We start from the raw sequence: 22,856 nt of genomic DNA on the forward strand, positions 1-22,856 counted from the left end.
GCCCTGGGAAAGCAGTGGAGAATGGCTCTAATGGCTGGGCCCCTACACCCCTGTGGGAGACGTTGAAGAAACTCCTAGCATTTAGCCTTGGACCAGCATAGCTCCAGCTGTTGCCCAACCATTTGGACGGTGAACCAGCAAATGGAAGGTCTCTCTTTTTGTCTCTCTTCCTCTGTAACCTTTTCAAGGTTTTTTTTTGTTGTTGTTGTTAAAGATTTATTTCTTTATTGGAAAGTCAGATATACAGAGAGGAGGAGAGACAGAGAGGAAGATCTTCTGTCAGATGATTCACTCCCCAAGTGACCGCAATGGCTGGTGCTGTGCCAATCCAATGCCAGGATCCAGGAACTTCTTCCGGGTGTCCCACATGGGTGTAGGGTCCCAAAGCTTTGGCCTGTCCTCGACTGCTTTCCCAGGCCACAAGCAGAGAGCTGGATGGGAAGTGGAGCTGCTGGGATTAGAACCTATGCCCATATGGGATCCCGGGGTGTTCAAGGTGAGGACTTTAGCCGCTAGGCCATGCTGCCGGGCCCCAAGTGTTTTTTTTTTTAATCTTAAAAACAATTCATAAAACATAACATGTTTTCCCTTCCAACCTTAGCTGTTAGTTACCCATTTATAACCGTGTATCAACCAACGGTCAGACCTGCCCCATGTTTCCAGTACGGATAAACTTGTTCAGTCCCCACATGCTTATTGTTTAGTCCAGATTTTCAAACTTATTTGATGCTGCAGCCCTGTGTGGAGAAAGGCAGTGGCTCCCAACAGTACGCACCCTTGTTCGGGAATGCTTATTTCTAAGTGAAGTCAAGCTCTGTGACCTTAATATCCTAAGCGGTCATAGGCGTGTCTTGTAAATTCTCCTGAGAGAAACAATCTGGGATAAATTAATATAGAAGCAACTACCATGGTTGTTCTTATTGCTGTGGGAAGGTCAAGAATTAGTCTCGGGGAACACAAAAGATCCTTTTCCCAGACCAGGCCCCTGGGGGGGTGACAGCTCATCCCCAGTAGGAGGTGGTCCTGGAGGGAAGGCATACCTGCTAGGTGTGTTACTTCCTTTCTTGCAGAAAACATCCTGCGCACTGCAGTCCTTGGATGAAGGAGTTGCATTTCCAGTCTCTCACTCTGCCCTTTAAGTGGAGAGGGTATCAAAAATGTAAAGACTGTAAATTCTCAGTGATTTATTCCACTTTCCGAGATCTACCTTTAAAGACGTTAAAACCTGCTGTGCTCTGAGGCTGTTAGTTGTAAGCCAATTAAGTATTAGAATCCATATGCTGAAAGTGAAGCTATTATCTGACTAGTTAATATTGCTTGGGTCTTAGACAGTCATTAAATAGCAGGCATCTGTTCATTCAGAAGAGAGATCAACTCATTAAGACAGGGGTTAAAAAGAAAACGGGGGAACAATTATAGCACACTCTCCAAGAGGATTTGCATCTTAAATAGGACTAAGAGAAGAGAGGGTAGCACTTGGCCTGAAGAAAAATATCTATAATAGCGAAGTTGCAGACACTGCTATGCTTAATTAAACAGTCTTTCCCTTCTGCTTCATAGATAAGCATGGAGGAAAAGGCGACATGATGATAAATAATTAGAAAATATGACAGACAGAAAAAGAAAAACAGTCTTTTTTCTGTTAGAATCAAATATAAGTTGATTTTCATGCAATGTGAGATTCAATTCTGGAACTTGGAAATTCTAATAGTCTCTTTTTTCCTTTCTCAGGTGTGTCCTCTTTAAGTATTCAATTTGCCAAACTCCCCAAGGGATTAAAACATTTAAATTTGTCTAAAACCTCATTATCACCTAAAGGTACAGTATGTCTTATTTACTTAACATTGTGTCTGTAATATTTCTGCTGCACTTGCTGTCTTGAATAGTTCGATTGTTATTTAGTTATGTGCCTGGGTTTTAAAAATAGATGTATTCATAATGCAATGTAATTAATAAAAAATATAGATGTATTATGTTCAGAGATTTAAGATAAAGATATTATGTAATGCATTACATGGTCAAAAGTGTTTTTGGAGTAGAGAGTAGTTTTGAAATACACCTGAAATCTTGAATTTTCTAAACATAGCGTCAAAGATCACTCACCTGGCTGCCTCTGGCCTCAGGCCTTGCATCCTTAGAGGCACTTGCTTCTTGGGAAAAACCAGTTGGCTTCCCCACAGGCAGGTGGGCTGCCTGCTCTATAGATGAAGGTTGGACCTGAGTGGGAGGTCTCCACTGTGACTTCATGCTTCTCTTCTTTTATCTCTGGAAATTGCCTTCTGTTCTCCTTGTGTCTATTTTAACTCTTTTCTCCTTCTTCTCTTTCTACTTCTTTTTGTAATAGATATCTTTCTGTTTTTTTTAAAAAAAAAGGTTGATTTTACTTGAAAGTCAACGTTATGCAGAGATAGGCAGAGAGAAAGAGAGATATTTTCTACTTACTGGTTCACTCCCTAAATAGCTGCAGTGGCCAGGGGTGTGCCAGTCTGAAGCTGGGAGCCAGGAGCTTCTTCTGCATCTCCCACATAGGTGCAGGACCCAAGGCATTGGGCTATCCTCCATTGTTTTTCCAAGCCATCAGCAGAGAGCTGGAATATAAGTGAAGCAGCTGGAATTTGAACAGGTGCTCACCAGAATTCAGCCAGTACAACAGGCTGAAGTTTAGCATGCTAGGCCACTGCAGCAACTCCTACTCTGATTTCTTTCCCTCCCTAGGTACTCAGCAAATTTCCTTCAATTCTGTTATCATTTTGCCATAGCAGCACTTTCACAAGAGTGTTAGAAATTTTCCTGCACAGGTCATGCCTTTGTGAATCTTCATTCTCTGCTGTAGGTGCTTGAGAAATGTTTCTTCGAATCCCAAATATTCCTGAAAAGCTTCAGTTTCTTTTGTTGTCTGTGATCATCTCTAGTGAGATGTGTTTCCTATTCCTGAGTTACAAGAGAATCAACTGCTCTCTTACTTTTGGATAAATGCTCTGTCTTTCCTGCCAGTGGAACAGTTCTTGAGGCCTGTGTTGCAGTGTGCCTTTGTGCAGTACCTAGCTCAGTGGCTGGATCACTGCTTGTTCTGTGGATATTTGCTGTTTCTGAAAGCTGAGCACGGTTTTCTCGAGGCATTCCATCTAGAAGTGAAGTCTCAGGTCACATTGCCCACAGTTGAATCCCGACCTTTCTACTTAGTTTTTATAATGCCTTGCTTCCCACTTGCCACATTTATAAGACAGACTTAAGAACATCTACTTTTATTGCAGATGGTAAGTTAAGTGAGTTCAAGTGCATCCAGTGTGGTTTTAGTCAGTAAATACATGGCCATTTTTGAAGGCTCTATGATATTCCCAGATGTGAAATTTATGTTCCATAATTTATTAAAACTGTTATTGTACATTTAAATAGCTTCTTATTTACTAGCAATGCAAATAGTACTAATGTGAATTTGGTTGTTAATTGCCAATTTAAGTTTTGAGGGAAGGAGGAGAAAATATCTGTCAGAAAAATTGCTAGATCAGAGGGGATGTGTGATGTGTGTGTGACTCTTTTCAAAGAGTTAAATATTTATTTGAAAAGCACAGCTACACAGCAAGGGGGGCAGAGCGCATAAAGAGATACTGCTTCACTCCCCATATGGTTACAATGGCCAGGGTTGCACCAGATTGAAGCCAGGAGGCTGGGACTTCATCCAGGTCTCTCATGTGGATAAAGGGACCCAAGCATTTTTGTCTACTTTTCCAGTAGCACTAGCAGTGAGCTGAATCAAAAGTGGAGCAGATGGGACTCAAATTCAGGCTCATACAGGATGCCGGTGTTACAGAAAGTGGCTAATTTACTGTAGCACGTTGCTAACCTGAATGATTTCTACTCTTTAAAGCTTCCTGTTATATGTGTTGCCCGGTCCCTCCTGACTTGTACACAATTTGCAGTCTTATCATTACTAGATTAGTATGCTATTTTCCATTTTTGTTTCTGTTAAGGATTTATTTCTTTACTTGAAAGAGAGGCAAGAGCTGGGAGTTCCATCCTGGTCTCCTGCATGAGTGGCATCTTTCTCCACTTTCCCAGGCATATAAGCTGGGAGCTGGATCGTTGATCTTGGTTCATTCACTCATTACTGTAGGGCATAGAATGATATGGTGATTGTCTGCATTTTGGAGAGCAAGCTGTGGTTGTGAGGTGCCCCAGAGCCACCTCTAACCGAGGCCCTGGTCTGCTGGTGTGGAGAGAATGGGGAGGCTCCCTCGCATTCATGTGATGGATGCAGCTCTAGGTTTCCTGGACCCTGCTCCAAGGAGGCCCCTCTTCCCCTAGGCTAGCTCTTCTTAGCAATAAAATATGCTTGTATACACTAACTCAGATGTTTTGAGAACTGGTCGTTGTTTTGTAACATGTGACATGAAGAATTTCAGGCTGTGCTTTCTAAGATGCACATTCTGCCAAAGGCTCTTACAAAGAATCTCAGTGTTTTGTAAGATCAGAACAGCTCAATTGAAATTGCTGCTGTGTTAAGCTTTCACTGAATTTGAATAACATTAGCTAGTTCTTGAAAACATTTATATACATATATTTTTAAATGGCCCATAATGTCCCCACTGCCTCCAAATGCCCTTTCTCTGCCTCCAGTGTTGGCTCACTGATTGCTGTCTGGGTTCCCAGCGAGTATCCTGCTGGTTGGCAGATGATGTCAAGACAGGGCCATCTGGTGCCACCTTTCTCCAGCTGTAACCACTTCAGCAATCAATGGGAAGTGTGGCGACGATCTCGGAATGGCCAGAAGTGAGAGTGACATGTAGATACGTGTGTTGAGTTTTGGGTTGTAACAGTCTTATTTTCCTGCATTAGTGAGCTCATTTGCACAGGCTTTCAGGAACCATGGGCTGAGGCAGTGGGGACAAAATCCTTTGCATCAGGAACATGAAGCTGCACTGATAACGCACTCCTCTTCAGAATCTATTCAGATGTTGGCTAGCTGCCCAGCACCCGTGTTCATCAAGGGACATTTTGCTATTAGGATAATTTGGCCTTCTAATTTTGGAATTTATGTATTGTATTTGTTATTTTTCACTAAGGATGTGATTTTATAAATCATTTTTGGGATGAGTGCCTGGTATTTTGAATGTGTTTTTTACTTAATTGTTCCATTGAAAAAATCAGATTAATACTAATGACAGGATAGGCAAAAGGAAGTTGTTTATTTAAGCCATCACAGGCAATAACTTCTGGAAATTCACCTCTACTGTAGGCTATTGCAGGCTTCTTTTGTCCAGCGTGGTTCATCACGTCTTCTTCCTTGCCTCATTAGTAACACTTGTCTCCCTGGATATGAGTTACAGTTGTGGCTTACTTTCCGTGGGAGGGTGTTTCTAGGACCAATCCCTTTTGGACAATGAAATCTGCGGGTACTTGGGTTCCTTACATACACTGGTAGAATTTTGCATATCAAACCTTTTATATGCATGGAAATTTTTTAAAAATTTACTTGAGAGACATAGACATGTGTAGACAGAGATAAACTGAGAGAGCTCCTAACCACTGGTTCATTCCCCAACTGTCTACAAATGTCAGGGACCAGAAACCAGAGGCCGGGAACTCCTCTGTGGGAAGCAGGAACCTTTCCACTTGAGTCTTTGCAGGAAGCTAGGGTTAGTAGCTAAATGCCTGTCCGCTTCTATATTCTTTAAACATGGCTTGCAGTAACTGATACAATGCAAATGCTGTGTAAGTGGCTGTTACATTATGTAGTTTATGGAATAGTGACAAGAAAAAAGTCTATACTGATGACAGTGTGGTGTTGGTATTTTTGTTCGCGGTTGGCTCAGTCTACAGATTTGGATCCCACAGATAAGGAGGGCCAACTGCATTTTCCTGCCTGAATGCCTCCAAATTGGTCCCTAGCAGGTGAGTGATGATGTCTCTGGGTTTCAGCAGTGCCTACCCGGTTGACAGTAGGTTGCCAACACAGTTTTAGTGGAAATTAAAAGATGTTTCCTATTAATATTGATTTCTCATCCGAAAGTCTAATTGATTTTTTCCTTGGTGGCTTTTGTACTTCTGGAAGGCAAATAATGAGGTTCTCAGACATCTTCCACAATTTACTGAATCGTAAGCACTTAATGTTGAATTGACATCCAGGAAGTTCCTCCTTGTAGTCAGCTGAAGTGTTCTCCAGCCAAAGTTGCCGTCTGCTTTTTCTGCAAAGTCACATGGGCATTCTTCCTGGAGAAATGGCTCTATGGTCTTGTCAGGCATTCTGTGAGATCGAAGCTGGAATGTAGAACAGGGACCCCCTCACTGTGCATCGTGTATTTGTCATGGGGACCTGTGCCCGTGTGGGCTGCATCTGTGGCCCTCAGTGCATTTCTTCCCTTGTGCTCTTATTGGAGCCAGCTGCTGTGACCAGACCTGGCTCTTTTCGCAAGATTACCCCTACCCCTCATTTAAGAAAGGCTGCCTGGGAAGGAAACAAAAGACATTCTTCTTTTTCTGAAGTGATGGAAACAGGCTGAGATGTCTAAAAAAGAATATTACTAGGAAATGAGATGCAAATAGTTGACAAAGTCTGCCTGTTTTATAAGCCGAAGTGTTTCTAACATTGATGATAGCTGTGGACTTGCTATAGAAACACCAAGAGCCATCCTGTGTCCCATGTGCCTGTCATCCTGGGAGTCCTCATCAGTGCTTTTGGGAGTGTAGTGAATTCTGACAAGGTCACGGACTCTTGGCCCTATTGGATGATGACATACCTCAGAAACCAGAGACTCTCTGTGCCGAGTGACTGGGTACAATTTCTCCTTCTGCAAGACCTTCAGCAATGACCATTGCCCTCTTACAGTAGAACCTGGCTGTCCCTACACAGAGCAGTCTTGCTGGCCTCATGTTTTCTTGCTTTATTTTTTGAGGCACTACTTGTCAGTTCAGTTCTGTTCCCTTTAACCTGAGCTATTCATATTATATATGTCAAGGAATATAAAATAGGATGGGGAACCTTTTCCTCTTAAGAGCCATTTGGATATGTATAATACTGCGTGCAGCCAGTGGAAGATTATCAACTTAATTAACTTGCTGTAGAGTTGTGAGATTTCACCTCTCATTTGCATTTGCATCTGTGGGGCCAAGTCAAGTGATTTTAAGGGTTAATAGGGCTGGCTATTCCCCTTATACGGTGTTGGCTAGAAGTCTTCCTTGCAAAAAGTTTTATGTATTTGAAAGGCAGAGTTACAGAAAGAATGGGAGAGAGAACTTCATTCACTAGTTTATTTCCCAGATGGTAATAGCAAGCCGGTCTGGGCAAGGTCAACGCCAGGAGATTAGAATTCCATCCAGGTGTCCCATGTGGATGGTGGAGCCTCCACTTGAGCAATTTTACATCGCTGTCCCAGGGAGCTTGGTCAGAAATGGAGCAGCCAGGACTCAAACTGGTGCTCTTCTGGATGCCAGTGTCATGGGCAATGGCTCAACCACCTGTTCCACAATGCTGGCTGTAGAAGTTTTCCCTTCTCATCTTGTGTTCAGGCCATCTCAGTCTTTGTAAGATTCATTTTAGTTCTGACTTTGCCTACAGTGTGATACGTTTTAGTCAAACAGCATATTTTGTTACCACCTCAACGTATTAAATAAGCTTAGTTCTCAGATTTTTCCCAGACAACATTCAAATACTTTACATTAGGTCAGGCATCACCAGGCAGGATTAGGAGATAGACAGAAATGGCTAAAGAGAGTCTCGCATCACTCTGAGACAGGAGTGCACAACCCTTCTCACTCCTGCACACATACAAAGGCATGGAGCATGGTGGTGCTGAGTCCGTTGCTCTCTAGGATTCAGTAAGCTGCTCACGTCTGCGAGTAATTGGGTCTTCCTGAGGGGAGGTCAAAAGAAGTCATTGTATGTGGATGGCACCTGTGGTTAACATCAGTTTTACAATTTGATGGGACTGCAGGGCCATTTGCAGAAGCTCAGACCTCATTTTGTTTCCTGGAGTGCGAACTGAGCCTGATGTTCTTACTGTTGCAGGGGTGAATAGCCTTTCTCAGTCACTCAGTGCCAACCCTCTGACTGCCTCCACCCTCACCCATCTAGACCTCTCAGGGAACATCCTTCGCGGAGACGACCTCTCGGTAAGTTTTCCTTCCCTTACTTTCATTGTCCCAGAAGTATAGTTTATAAGCCTGAAATGATTTCTAAACCTGAATTATGTCCCTGTATTCAACCTGTCGTTTTAAGCTTGTGAAAGGTTTTGATGAAAGCTTCCAGAGGTTTTTTTTTTTCCCCCATCTAATTATGCTCAGGTTCAAATCATTTTGGACATATTTTTGTGAAGGAATTTTTCCCTTTATTTTGCAATATTGCCTCACCTGTTACAATTACATTATAAGAAAGTCTGGTGGCATAAATTGAACACTTTCACCAGTAAATAATATTGTTGAGAAGTGTGGTGTGTGTGTGGTTATTTAAGAATGTTATTGGAAAAAACTCCGCTCCTGATGTAGCATGTGAGCAAAGTAGGATTAACCTTGGCCCATTCTTTGTTTACTGTTTGAGTGTGAAGGTGAAATGTTCCTCTTCAGTTATGACAAGGTTTTCCAAATGCAACTAAGTCAATCTTCTAATTGTTTACAAACTATTGACACAGTGAGTTAGGAGTGAGCTCACTGCTTCAGGTAAAGAATGGCTCACTTAGCTCTGTTGGTTTGTTTCCCAAATGGTTGCAAAAGCTGGGGTTGGGTTGGGCTGAAGTTAGGCGCTTCAGCTGAGTCTCCCACACAGGTGCAGGGACCCAAGGGTTTGGACCATCTTCTGCTGCTTTCCCAGGTGCGTTAACAAGGAGCTGTATGATAAATAGAGCAGCTGAGGCAGCTCTGTCCCATTATCCCACAACATTGGCCTTACTACCATGATAGAATTGGGAAGAAATCCTGCTTAAAGACAGGGTTGGGCCTGGCACGGTAACCTAGCAGCTGAAGTCCTCACGTTGCATCTGCCGGGATCCCATATGGACACCAGTTCTACTCCCATTGGCCCTGCTTCCCATCCACCTTCCCGTTTGTGGCCTGGAAAAGCAGTCCAAGATGGCCCAAAGCCTTGGAACTCTGCAGCCATGTGAGAGACCTGAAAGAGGCCCCTGGCTTCAGATTCGCTGAGCTCCAGCCATACCAGCAGCTTGGGAAATGAATCTGCAAATGGAAGATTTTCTCTCTCTGTATATCTGCCTTTCAATAAAAATAAATCTTGAAAAAAAGGTCCATGGCCAGTGGAATTCTTTGGATGTTCTTCTTTTGCGTTCCATTGTTTAGGAGTGAGAAACAATGTGAAAATCAGTCTCATTATTCATGTTTCACTTCACCAGTATGTATAAATTAAGGCATTTTATATGCTTTCTTACCTCCCCCCCTTCATACTTGAGATCATTTACATGAAATTTCTTCAGTGCTTCATCGTAATCCTCTCTGATGCATTTTCCAACTTAAGTTGTCACCTTTATAAATCTGCTCCCTCCCAAGATGACAGAGTTTGATGTGAAGCCACCAGTGCATTACAGTGGGATAGATCATAGAAGAAGAGTATGAAAGAAGAGAAAACATTAAATGAACCTTAGCTGAAATTAGTCCCCTAAGACAACAAAATAGCTCTATTTCTCTTCTGGCCAGAGTTGTCTTGTCCCACTTACGCTGGGGAGAGGAGAATGAAGTGGTGAGAGCTGTGAGGGGTGCATCTGGCCCTGGGTAGGCTGAGTGTCTAGCAGTCCTGCAGCCCATGCAGGGGCTTGCTGGCCAGGGAGGATCTTTGGTCACTGCTTTGGGTGATCAGAGCTCCCCCAGCTGCAGGTTTGAAAGCAAAACCAGACCAAGCTGGTGCCAGTCGGTGAGCACTGAGGAGTATTTGTCTGTGGTGAGGGCAAAATGAATCAGAATCTTTTGAAAATAATAAAATGCATCCTGTGTTTTTGGCTGCAGGGGATTTTTTTTTTTCTGTTGTAAATTTCATGATACGATTTTTTTGAGGTCTTATGTAATCCAAATCCCACACTTAGTGCTGTCCAAGGACTGATACAATCTCAGGATAAACTTGTTTGTGTTTGCTGTGTCTCTTGACATCTGGCAGGGTGAGAATTTAGGTGGTTCGCTCTATGGCTGAGGGCTTGCGCTTGGTTATGGCTGGCCTCTGACACTTGCTTCTCACCTAGGGTAGTCAAAGAACACAAAGGAACTGTTACTGTTTTGGTGGCCATCACATGGAGAGGGTGTGGGACAGTTGGGGCATTGTTGATCCCCCCACCCCCTAAACCTAAGAAGCTTTGTCTGTGTGAGTTGTCTTTTTTCCCAAAGATACTTGCCATTGTGCTGTCTGGTCATTTAGTGTTAGATTTTTGTAGGTAAACTAATGATACAAAACCCACTTTGTTGGGCAGAAGTATATAGCCTGAGACCATCCTGTGATCCAAATTCAAATTGGTTTCTTCTTGGAAAGTGATTAGCATTTTGATAGAGTGATTGCAATTCAGGTGGTATTTCAATCTTAGCAGCCAAAATTAATTAGCACAGTGCTAAAGTGGAGTAATAAAAATTGAGTTAATCAGGAAAACTAAGTCATGTGTAACAGAGGATTTGGTAGTTGAGAGTCCATTTGACATTTTTTTAAAAAATCAGACAAAAATTCCTAGGAATTTTGCTCTTGCGGGAGGTAATAGGATGAAAGAGAACTCGACTTATTCCTTGGAAGAGCAGAGAATGACCCTGGGGAATTTGGGGAGCACCTTTTAAGAACATCAAGTTGTGCTGTATGTTAGTATGTGCTTTTCTAGACCTTAACCTTTACTTTTTTTGTTTTTCACTTCAAGCACATGTATAATTTTTTGGCTCAGCCAAATGCCATCACTCATCTGGATTTATCCAACACGGAATGTTCCCTGGACATGGTAATTCTTTTCCCCTGGAAAAGAACAGTGGTGATGGGGGGAGGGGAGATACAGACCCGTTCTCTCTAATGAAATAGTGTCCTGGACTTACAGATGGTTGAAAATAAGAGCACCTTATTTCTTCTTCAGGTCTGTGGAGCTCTTCTCCGTGGATGCCTTCAATATTTAGCTGTTCTCAATCTCTCCAGAGTCGTCTTCTCTCACCGGTAGGGATTTGCTCCTGCTGTCAGTGTCATGTGGGAGTGTCTGGAAGGGAAAGCTGTAGTGATAATCAGAGGAGGGACCAAGGGTGAAGGCTAGGAAAGAAGATAGCCTTAAACCATTATCTCATATGCAGGCTTTGTTATATTTATCTATTGATTTTGAAATGATTTGCTAATTCACTTGAATGTCAGAATTACAGAGGGATAGGGCCACACACACACACACACACACACACACACACTTTTAATCTGCTAATTTACTCCCCAAATAGCTATAATAGCTGGGCCTGGATCAGTCCAAAGCCAGGAGTTTAGAACTCTGTCAAGGTCTCCCGTGTGGGTAGCGGGGGTTGACATTGAAGTCAACTTTTGCTGCTTTCCAAGACACATTAGCAGGAGCTGGAACTACAGATCATTGTTCTTTGCCTCCATAGCACTTATGTGAACCATAAAATTATATAGTATTTCTCATGTATGGATAGGTACCTTTTCTTAATAAAGTTAAACCTTTTAGAGACTCCTGAAGGTGTTTCTTAATGATGCACTTGTAAGTAAATAGTAATTACTTCTGAGAGCAGGGAGAATAGTTAACCCAAAGCTCATGCATTTTAATTGTTAGAGGAAACCAAAGACCAATTTAAGTGTCTCACTTCCACCTCCTGACATAAATGTTTGTAAAATAAGGTAGTAGATTAGATGCAGCAAGGATTCATGGAGAGTGCCAACTCTGAATAAAAAGAAAGTAACTGAATTTGGAAAAATATCTGTTTCTTAGGTGTGGGATTTTGGTGCCTGCTCATATGTTAATATAGTTCAACACCTAGGACTTATACTCAGGGCCACAGTTGTAAAATAATACTTTAGACATTATATTCTCTATGATAACATGGATTATTGTCTGATATTAGAAATAGTATCAGCGTTGTCAGTATGCTTTTTTAAAAGCTTTATTTATTTTTTTATTGTAAATGCAGATTTACAGAGAGAAGGAAAAACAGAAAGATATTGTATCCACTGGTTCACATAACCTCAATGGCTGTAGCTAAGCTGATCTGAAGTTGAGAGCCTGGCACCTCCTCTGGTCTCCCATGCAGATGCAGAGTCCCAAGGCTTTGGGCCATCCTCTGCTGCTTTTCCAGGCTGCAAACATGGAGCTGGATGGGAAGTGGAGCAGCTGTGACATGAATTGGTGCCCATATGGCATGTCAGCACTGCAAGGTGGAGGATTAGCCAGTTGAACCATTGCACCAGCCCCAGTAATCAACTTTTTTTTTCTTTTGAAGATGTATTGTATTTTTAATTGGAGAGGCAGATATACAGAAGGAGAGACAGACAGAAAGAGCTTCTGTCCTCTGGTTAACTCCACAAGTGGCTGCAATGGCCTGAGCTGAGTCGATCCAAAGCCACGAGCCAGGAGCTTCTTCTAGGTCTCCTTCATGGGTGCAGGGTCCCAAGGCTTTGGGCTGTCCTTTGCTACTTTTCCCAGGCCATAAGCATGGAGCTGGATGGGAAGTGGAGCAGCCAGGATGCAAAACTTGTGGGATCCTGACAGATGCAAAGCAAGGATTTAGACAGTAGGCTGTCGTGCTAGGACCCCCAGTAGTTAACTTTTTAAAAGCTTTATTTATTTAAGAATGTCCCTGTTAATTTTGGGGGGCCAGAATTCAGTTTTGTAGCATGCTTTGTTTCAGAATTGTACCTGACTGCAGAATTAACATATTTTTAAAGTATTTTGTATATTTACTTCAGTGTTGTGTGTGTGTGTATATATATATATATACAATAAGCACCTTAGAGCAGAATAAGGTGGAAGAGCATCAAAGTGGGCAGTTTTCCAGGATACTGCATTTTGAGGGGTATTCGAAGGCGTGAATTAAGCCCATCCAAAGAACTCATGTGCCTGAAGGCAGCTTAGGGATCAATGGTTTGGGTAAGTTGTAATCAGCCGTGGCTCTGAGTTTTGAAATGGCAGCATAGAGCAGGAAGCATCAGCTCCCTGAGTTCACAGTACTGTGGATTCTGTGATGACCTGTCATCAGAAGAGCTGTTCAGCTTGCTGAGCAGAATTATGCTAACAGATTGCCTTGTCTTCCAGTTGAAAGGTTGTGATTAAACTGTTAATACCAAGTCTGCATTCTGTTAATACCAAGATACATTCATAGGAAACCCCTAGTAATGATGCTGAGATGATGGCTGCATTTACAATGGGGCGTGGGTTGTTAGCCAGGCTGTTCTTACTTTTGTTCATAGATGATTTAAAGTGTCAGGATAGGTGAGGTTGCTGAGCTATAACATCGCCCTGACCCTCTCAGCTCCCACCCCTGCCAGTGCCTCCCCAGGCACTTCAGTAATAGCAGTCATGTGATGTGTTTCTAGTGGCCTTCTTCTGTGAGGGAACAGAGGAAGAGATTGGGACAGTGCAGAAGTTAGCTTGTAAAGCTGCCATCTGGAAGCCACACACATCACATCCATTGAGATGCTGAGCCTGACACGGCCAAGCTTGCCATTGATGAGAAATACATATCTTTGAAACTCTAAACATGGGATTTGCTATGGATGGAGAGGTTAAACATAATGTTTCTTAACTACAAAGGATGAGAATGCATTGTTTGTTTGACTCAAATGATTTGTCTAAACCTGTTTGCCTTTAACTGTATGTTCGATCTAGTGTCTGGCATGTGTGTTCATTCTCTCATGGAAAGTTGACTGACTCCTGGATTACTTCACAACCATGTGAATAAGCAGTGATTATGTTTGACAGACCTGTAACTGTTTCTGTGACTCTTGTGTTTTCAGGAAAGGAAAAGAAGTACCCCCATCTTTCAAGCAGTTTTTTAGCAGTTCTCTGGCTTTGGTGCACATCAACCTTTCAGGCACAAAACTGTCTCCTGAGCCCTTAAAGTGAGTGGTTCATCTATTTAGAGCTTTTAAAGCATGCGTGATATAGATACTGCAAAGGCAAATGAGAATTTCCTTGTACTCTGGGGCACAGCTTTTTAAAGTATATTTTACTGTGTGGCATTATTGCATCTTCTGTGGGAAAAGTTCCCCTTGGCTTGTGATCTTGGTAGCAACCACTTAGCTGCTGAATTTGTGATCCAGTTACTGTTGCCTTTGTATTAACCTTTTCTTCAGTCCATTTTAGGCATGTGTGTGTTTTTAATGCTTATTCTAAGTATTTTTACTAACAGTCATAGTCATGCTCTTTTTTTAGTTAAATTGTGGTTTCAGAATAATTATTATGTAAATACTATTGCCAGAAAGAATCCAAGGTTGTATGAAGTTGTCCTGGTTCTGAGAATTGGCAGATTTGTGCTCTGTTTTACACACAGATTTCTCCTTTTCTCAGCTAATGTGTAAATCAGCATTTTTTTCATAACTCATTTGAAATATTAAAATCAGTGTCTGTTTTTCTTTTAACTAGAAAATTAATCGTATGATTTGTCAACTGCCTTCTTTTTCTCCTCTTTTCCTTCCCTTTTTTTTTTTTAATTTTGAGAAATGTGAAGTTCTTGTAGTTTCACAGTACTACACCAATGGATACTTTTTAAAAACTGTAGAACCAACTAAATGCTAAAATAAAGTCTGGTGCTATGGTCAGCATTTTTTTTAAGCCTCTATGTGTAGCAGCTGTGAATAATGAAAGCCTCATGATTTGACTGCTTGTAGAAAATTATAAATGCCGTTGTAATATTTAAGAAATCAATATCCTAAAGAGTGTGGGGCTTGTTTTAAAATGTGGTTTAACTCATATTCTCATTCAGTGAGTGGGTTTCCATTGACCGTTCACAGTGTGCAAGCACTAAAATCAACCACTACCCTGTCCTCATGGTGTACGGGCTTGTTTGGGGAGGTGGTTTTAGTGATAGGTCTATAGTTTTAATCTGTTGAGCCCTGTGTAGCACAGAGTAAATTCTTCATGACTTACATAGTTGATAATATTCTCTATGGCTCACCAAAGCCACACTGCATCTACTGTACTTTTACACAGACGCTTGTGCTTTAAAGTTGTGATAGTTTAAATCTTGTGACCTGTTATGTATGTGAATCTGCCATGATGTTGAATCTATGGTTTCCTCAACTCTGTTTTATTCAGGATGAATTTTAATGTAAGGAAATGGGCTTCATGGCTCATGGCTGGAGAGTCTGTATGCCAAATTCTGGGTGTACATTGACTGTGATATAAGTTTGAAACGATTTTGTAAAATAGTGTCACTCCAGTGTACCTTGTTGAGAGAAGCTGAAAAAGGAAACTTGGAAAGAGTGACCTGGAGTTGAACATTGAACTCTGTGCTGCTGCAAGGACTGGTACCTGTGATGACACTGTCATTGTGGGCTGCTGGAATCATCATTCCCATTTCACAGTTGAGGGAATTGAGGCTCAAAGAAGCTGTCACTTGCTCTACATCAGTGGTACAGGTTGAGTTTGGTGATGCTTGGGAAACAGGCTTTACAATAGAGATTGACTGTGTAACTAGGGTGTGCTCTTGGGCTTACCGTCTGTGAAGAGGGAAGAGCAGAAGTGTGAATGCGGAGAGCTTCCCAAGGAAATGGAGTGACAACTATGGGGGTTAAAGTAAGTATACAGAAGTGTGCACAGCTCTCAGTGGCAGTTGTGGGTGCCCCAACTGCTCCCACCTGCTGTTGCACCCCATGCATCACAGGGGAAATCCCGATTCTTGAAGAGTTTGGGGTCAGTAGCCACCAAAACTAAGGACAAGAGACAGTTTGTTTTGAGAGTAACATCTTAAGTTCATACATAACAATGTTGGAAAGCAGGACAAAGGACATAACTGCTTCCTTTGTAGTAATGCTTTTCTCTTTTCTTTTTTCTTTTTTCTTTTCTTTTTTTTTTTTTTTTTGAGTGCTGATGGAGTTGTTTCTATCCGGGTTAAAATATTTCAAGGTGCTTTAAGGAACATGGCTATTTCGTCCTTGTTTCTGGACATCTGCATGCCTCTATGGGACCCCACGCTGGCGCTCTGCTCCAGTATCCCTGGAGTGTAGTGAGGTCCGTTAGGTGCCTAGCCTTGTTTTCTCATGTTTCCTCCCCCTTCTTCTTTCATCCTAAAGTCCACCTTTTTTTCTCTTTGTACGGAATCCCTGTTCCCCAACTCATCTCCCTGATTCTCTTTTTTTTTTTTTTTTAATATTTATTTACTTTTGTTTACCTGAAAGAGTGACAGGCAAGACAGGGAGTGAGGGAAGGAGAGAACACAGACCTTCAGTCTGCTGCTTCACAATCCAAATAGCCACAACAGGCCAAAGTCAGGAGCCCGGAACTCAATTCCAGTCCTCCATGTGAGTGGCAAGATGCCAAGTATTGGAGCCATCCTCTACTGCCTCCCTGCAATTAGAATAACTGGGACTTGAACTGGCCTTCCTGAAGGGGGCACAGTTCTCTTGAACAGCAACTTAGCCTGCTGGGACCCATGCCCATTTCCAGGCTAAGTGTTTTTAGTGGAGCCCCTAAAGGTGCAGCTACAAAATTGTAACTGGTGTCATGTGTCTACTGAAAGGGACATTAAATAGAAATTCTTCTCTTAGCCAATTTTGAAGTAATCATTGAGAGAATAATTCTTAGAACCATGTTGCCATAACAGGGTTCAAATGAGCAGCATACGTTGTTGCTGTATTTCCTCTCACTGCTTACTGTGCTTTATTGGAGTTCTGTTTTGTTTCATTTCACAAAGGACCATTTCTCTGGGCTAGTTATATTTACTGGTCTCATGAGTCCTTGCTTCTGAATTTTTGACCTTCTATATTTAAACTTTTTTTTTTGCATTTGTTTCCTTGGCCTTTTTCCACCTGTATAAAAGGCAGGACACATTTTCTTTCTGCCTAAACCTCATGAAAAGCGATGTTGTGATTTGTGACTAAGTCCAAAAAACTCATTGTATATGAGGAAAAAAAAAAGGAACCTCTTTGGCAATGTACTAGCCCTGGTTTTGCTGAGGGGAACCTGACATGCACATAAAAAGTGGTGTGTTTGGGGCACCTAATTATTGGTAACACAGCCAAGGAGCAACTGTCTATGGCTTTTAGAATAGAAGTCTTGAGAGTTGGATAGAATAGAAGTCTTGAGAGCTGGATTTTAAAAATCCAAGTCAGGTGCTCACTGGCAGCCCCCTCACTGCCAGGGTTTCTTTGCTGAAGCATCTGAGCACCTTGCCTCCTGCTGGAGCTGTTTCTCAGTCCGATTCCAGCAGGAGATGATTCCCTTCCTCCCTCACTCCCAAACAGATTCCTTCCAGGGTGTGCTGAGTGGAGGTCCTTTTGCCTGAGGACAAGTGCTGGGTCCCACTTCTCAGGTTGTGCTGTGCTGTAGATGTTTGTACATGCATTTATTTCCTGGACCTGGTAGCAGGAGCTGTGCTCATCTCCATATTCCTGCCATGACCCATTGCAGAATTTTTGTCCATTAAGGGTCATTTAATGTGTGTGTGTGTGTGTGTGTGTGTGTGTGTGTGTGTGTGTGTGTGTGTGTGTGTGTGTGACTTTTTGTTTCAATATTACTTGATAGTGTTGGACTTTATGGGATTCACTTCTAAAAATGATTTCCTAGATCTGATGTCTCAGTGAGTAGTCTAGATTTTTTGATGTGCAGATGAGGCATCTGTGAAGCTGGAAGCCTTCTCATCCCTTGCACCCAGCTGTGTAGTTCCTTTCAAAAAAACCCATCTAGAAGAATGCCTTGGAGTGCTTTCCTCACTGGTATTTCTAAGGAAAAACCAGTTTTTCCTTTGCCACTGTTAGGTGAGTTGCTGAATAAAGATGTCAGTACTATCAGAACTCTTCAGAAGCAGATGCAGGTGGGAATTTATCGGGGGTGACCTTAGTTTGGTGTGCCGTTGGCTTGTTTGCACAGGAACAGCAATACTGCCAAGTTTTATATTTGTGATGAACTTGCTGCCAGTCAGGCAGAATATCACCAAGCATTTTCTCACCATTAAGGGATGGAAGAAATGCAACTGGCATTTTGAAGAAGGAGAGACCACTTGGTATTTGGCCTGTTATTCAGAAAGCATTCTTTTTCAGGGCTGTCTCTATCATGCTGACTTTTTTGTTCGGTTTTTTTGATGTACCATGCAGAATTTGTCTGTAATGTGTGTATTTCTTCCCCTCAGAGCGTTGCTGTTGGGCCTGGCTTGTAATCATAGTCTGAAGGGGGTTTCTCTTGACCTCAGCAGCTGTGAGGTAAGCGTACCCTTATGCTCTGAAATAGATAATAGCCTCAGAATTGTTTTGCCTTTCTCTTGGGAAAACACTGTGATACTGTGATTCCACTGTGTGTAAATGAAGCAGAAAAAAACATCCGTTCTACAAGTTTCAGATGTTCAGTATTTTACCTACGGACTGCTTCAGAGCATCATTCAGAAAGCATCCCGGTGTGTTTTTAATGAATTCTGTTCCCCCTCTACCCTTCTTAGTGTACGTTGCCCAAATGTTTTATGATCAGGCCTTGAGATACTGACCTATAAGGTAGTTTTATCTTCATTAAGATGAACATATGGCGTAAGTTGCAGGGAATGAGTATATATAGTCCAACTTGAATTTGTCGAGTGTGAAAAAATGGCTGTCTGGTTGTTAAATTTTTTTAAAAAAAATATTCTCATTTAAAGCAGGAATGTTAAAAACCTGTTGAAGTTAAAGCAGTTGTAAACACTCCTTCCAGGGAGAACTTTGACAAGAATTGAGACTAAAACCATCTATTGTTTAGCCAGTATGCAAACATTTACTGTCTTAAAACTTTTAGGTTAGTAAGAAATTAGTAAGAAAATACCCAGGTGCAAATACCAATTCAGAATTCCACCTGACCCAAGGTGCCAAGTCCCATCTGCGGTCAGAGGGGAAGTTGTAGTGGATACCTCCTCATCCCTGCTTATGGGCTCTCATGCCCTTTCTTCTGTCCTCCAGGAATACTGCTGAATCCACCAGGCCTCCTCTCTGGGGGGAATCAGCTCAAACCCTGTGTCTTGTGTAATCATACGTGTCTGAGACTCAGGTCGTGCAATTAATTGGCATTAGAATCCTAGTTTCTGCACTTGAAAATGGAGATAGCATGAAGTGCCTTCCCCGGGTGGATTGTGATGAGGACAGAGGAGCTCTTCTTTGAAAAGTGGTTCTTGGTGTAACTGGGATATGTCAAAAGGCTGTTTGCTCTTCTTGCTCTCATGCCTGGCTGCTGACTTTCTTCCCTGTTTTTGCTTTTATGATCTTGTTGTTTTCTGATTGTCTAACCCTGGGTGACAGTGATGCGCTTCTTTGTGCATTGCATGGTTATTAAATTTGCTGCTGTGTGTTCTGCCAGCCAGATTGCAATTTTCTGGAGGGCAGGATTTGTGTCATACTTAGTTTTGTGTTTCCCTTACCTTCTGACAAAACACCAGCATCAGCCCAACACTGAGGACTGAACATTAACATTCTGCGAAAGATCTAGAAACTGACAAGTCTAAAATTACAGAAGGACAGTTGTGTGTTTAGGATTTTCTATGAATTTTGAGCTGGAACAAACACTAACTTCATGCTTTTCTGATCTTGTTTGTGAGCCTGGTGTCAAGAGACATTTCAGGATGTTTTTCAAGCCATGTTACAAGTTTCAACATGTACTCCAAAAATTAAAAAAAAAATGATAATGTTTTCTCCCGGTATACTTGCCTACTAGAGCAAGGCAGGGAATCTAGGATGCTGTTTTATTGTGTGTTTGTTTTTTAATATATATTTCAAGATGGTGTGTTGGCACTGAATTCTCCAGGTTTAGTCTCTTTCCCAGGGAGGGAAAAACATCTGATACTTCAAAGAAGAGGCAAAGCCTAATTATAGCTGAAGATCAGTTGCAAGTGTGGATGTGGGTGTTAGTTCCTTTAAGGAGAAAGTGTTCTATGATTATTCCATAATTCATTGAAATTGATGATGAGCAGAATGAAGAGTACTCAATATTAACATGTGTAATGAGTAGGACATTGCAGCTGGTAGATAAGTTTTTTTCCAGGCAGGTCTATTCAGGGGCCTTGAGAATGAGTATCTTACCTGTCACTGTCCTGTCATGCCAGGCATAAAATTGAAAGGTGCAAATGCTTCACATACAGGACAGCTAGGAAGCAACAGCTTACATGCAACTATTCACATCTTGGAAATTACTGTTTTTGTAGATAGCTCAGAGGCTAGGTTGCTGTGTGGCCTCAAACTCTGAGAGAAGTTGGACATTTTGAATTAAATGTTCTCTAGTCATTTTTCTGTCCTCACAGAAAGAATCCTGTATGTACTGTCTGGTTTTAAATTGAAAAATTTCCTAAGCTAAGAATTTTTTTTTTTAAACTAAAATTAGAAGCCCTTATGGAAAAAAAGACCCCGATAATTTTATATTTAATTTTATGATTTTTTGCCACATCTTTGTAAATTACAGATGGTCTTGGGGAAGGAAAGTGAGTTATTAAAATTACTCTCTGGATTTAAATTTTGGTTTTCCTGGCCCTGTTTTGGGATTTTAATATTAGCTATAGCTGTAGTTTCATAGATATATGGTTTCTTGTAGATTCAATATAGCTATAGATATATAGATATGATATTTGAATATTGGACATAACTTAGAATTATAATACCTGAAGTAGGCCAGATTTCTTCTCTTGAAGGAAGCATTTTATTTTTAATGTTTCAAAGTGCTTTATGCTTTAGTTCCATTTACTTCTGTTTGGTCTTGCTTTCTTTTAAATAATGCTAATGTGTGGGATCCGAATGAGGGTAATTTTGTAAACCAGCTTTACATGCACACATGCAGATACAGCCGCTAATTATGCAAATTCATTTAAAAGGATTTTTATGTACAGTCACAGAAAAGCTTTTACTATTTTGGGAAAGGTTTAGCTTTTTGAGAATTTTAGGCATCTATTAAGCTATGAGTTCGGTTGAATGTTCTTGGTAACAGGAAACCATTCTTATTTAAATTTTGGGTTTTAGTTTTAGGAGACAGTTTAAGTAATAAGTGTTTTCCCTGGCTCTCTGCTTGTTGTATTGTGTATTAATTGAGATTTCAGCTACTTCTCTGTTTCTGTTCTATTTACTACTGGTAATGTGTTTTGTTTTTTCTCCTTGGGCTTTCCTTAGCTTGGCCATTGTGTAAGTACTTTGCAAGTCAATAAATTGGGATATACTATAAATACTTGATTCAAGCATTGTAAAATGTTTTATGTGTTTATCCTGTAGGTATTATTCATAAAGAATGCTCACAGAATGAACACACTTGGGACATTTACATGTTACATTTTTTCATTTCCAGAAATAGAATATTTTAACAGTGTGATACGGAGGGAGAACATAGAGATTTTCTTGTGAAAATTTAATTTCTCAACAAAGAAATCACTATTGACAAATAATTGTAAAGACTTTTGCACTCCTGTTCAAATTCTCAAAAGCATTGCTTTGAAAATGAGTAATTTTTTGAAGAGTTTGTGAAATGAGTTGTTGCTTTCACTTTGACACTGCCACTTACACATTTACTTCCGCAAGTGCTGATGAGCTGTGGCCTTACCAGTGTTCCTAAAATCCATACTGGGTGAAGAACTTGTTTCTTTGTGTTTTGATTTTGTTGTTGCTGCTTTGATTTTGAAGTTTTCAATCTACTGTTAACCAAAATTAGAAAAACTTAGACAAAAAAATTTAAGCCTTCAGTTTGTATTGAGATGCGACAGAACAAAATATTGCTACAAAGATGTCTGAAACCTGTTTGTACATAGTTTCTGTAGTTGCCCACCACAGACCAGTAACCAGGTGCTTGTAGTATGGCAGCAGCCTGCAGACCACACGTTGACCAGCTGGGTGGTAGGGAATGTCCAGAAATGGCACTGATGAGCTGTGTTGGATGGGGCAATTGGGTAAAGCTGAGCGTTTCCAAGAAAAAAGCCAGTGCAGTCTGCCCTCTATGTTCCTGGGTTCTACATCTGTGGGTGCAACTGACTGTATATACTGAACATATCCAGACTTTTTTATTACTCCATAAATACAGCATAACAAATATCTCTGTAGCATTTGCACCTTGTTAGGTATTGTGGATAATTGAGAGATAATGTAGATAATGCAGAATGTATAGGGGAGGACTCTACAAATATTTGCTCAATGGAAAGCAAAAAAGGTATTGTGACTGCTACAAAAAAGGGAAAGTATTGGTTTTTTCAAGTTGTCTTTTTCTCTAAGATGGATCAGGAAGGGAGATGTGATGAGTAAATAATTCAGCGCCTGTTTTGCTAGAAACCAATCGTAATAACGTTTTCAGTTAATCTGCTGTATAGCTCTTCTGTGGCTCCAAGAGCTTACACAAGTGGTTTTGTAGCTGTTTTCAGTTGTGAACTGTAATAGAGCGTGCCCTTCCTCCCTCCACACATTCACATATCTGAAGGAAAGTTAGGAATGGTTCCTTCTGTGGTGGCTGATGTTCCAAGAAAGTCTTCGCTGTCTCCTTGGTGGTTTTGCTGCTATTGGGAGGGGTGTGTGTATGGTTTTTTTTTAAACCAAAAATAAACATCAATCAAATAAACCTGTGCACCAAAGGGATTTGATTGTTTTCAGGAGTCAAGTTCTTGTTTGTTGATGTTCACTGTGCTGCTGGAGGGGCTGGTTGGTCTCCCGGATCTTCCTCCCTTTTCTTCTCTATTGATTTACCATTGGTTCCTGTAGTAGAAGAAGCACCCACAATGACTAGTAACTGGCTCTCTGACACTAGGTTTTTGGAGGTGGACAAGCTTTTGGTTTT

At 41.3% G+C, this 22,856-nt stretch overlaps 1 protein-coding gene across 3 annotated transcripts in view; it reads left to right on the top strand.

The window, feature by feature from the left end:
* Window positions 1-22,856, top strand: part of CARMIL1 (capping protein regulator and myosin 1 linker 1) — a 318,749-nt gene that overhangs the window by 201,602 nt on the left and 94,291 nt on the right. For 2 of the 3 annotated variants that reach the window (XM_040967702.1, XM_040967704.1), the window contains exons 12-17: window positions 1,732-1,818; window positions 8,006-8,109; window positions 10,830-10,907; window positions 11,037-11,113; window positions 13,907-14,011; window positions 18,238-18,307. In XM_040967702.1, coding sequence (XP_040823636.1) covers window positions 1,732-1,818; window positions 8,006-8,109; window positions 10,830-10,907; window positions 11,037-11,113; window positions 13,907-14,011; window positions 18,238-18,307 — 521 coding nt within the window. Of the gene's footprint in view, window positions 1-1,731; window positions 1,819-8,005; window positions 8,110-10,829; window positions 10,908-11,036; window positions 11,114-13,906; window positions 14,012-18,237; window positions 18,308-21,214; window positions 21,227-22,856 lie in introns of all 3 variants that reach the window. The other variant, XM_040967705.1, reaches the window with a different exon arrangement.

The sequence above is a fragment of the Ochotona curzoniae genome, unplaced genomic scaffold (assembly GCF_017591425.1).
Source record: "Ochotona curzoniae isolate NIBS_2020 unplaced genomic scaffold, NIBS_Ocur_1.0 scaffold_461, whole genome shotgun sequence".
Taxonomy (NCBI): Eukaryota; Metazoa; Chordata; class Mammalia; order Lagomorpha; family Ochotonidae; genus Ochotona; species Ochotona curzoniae.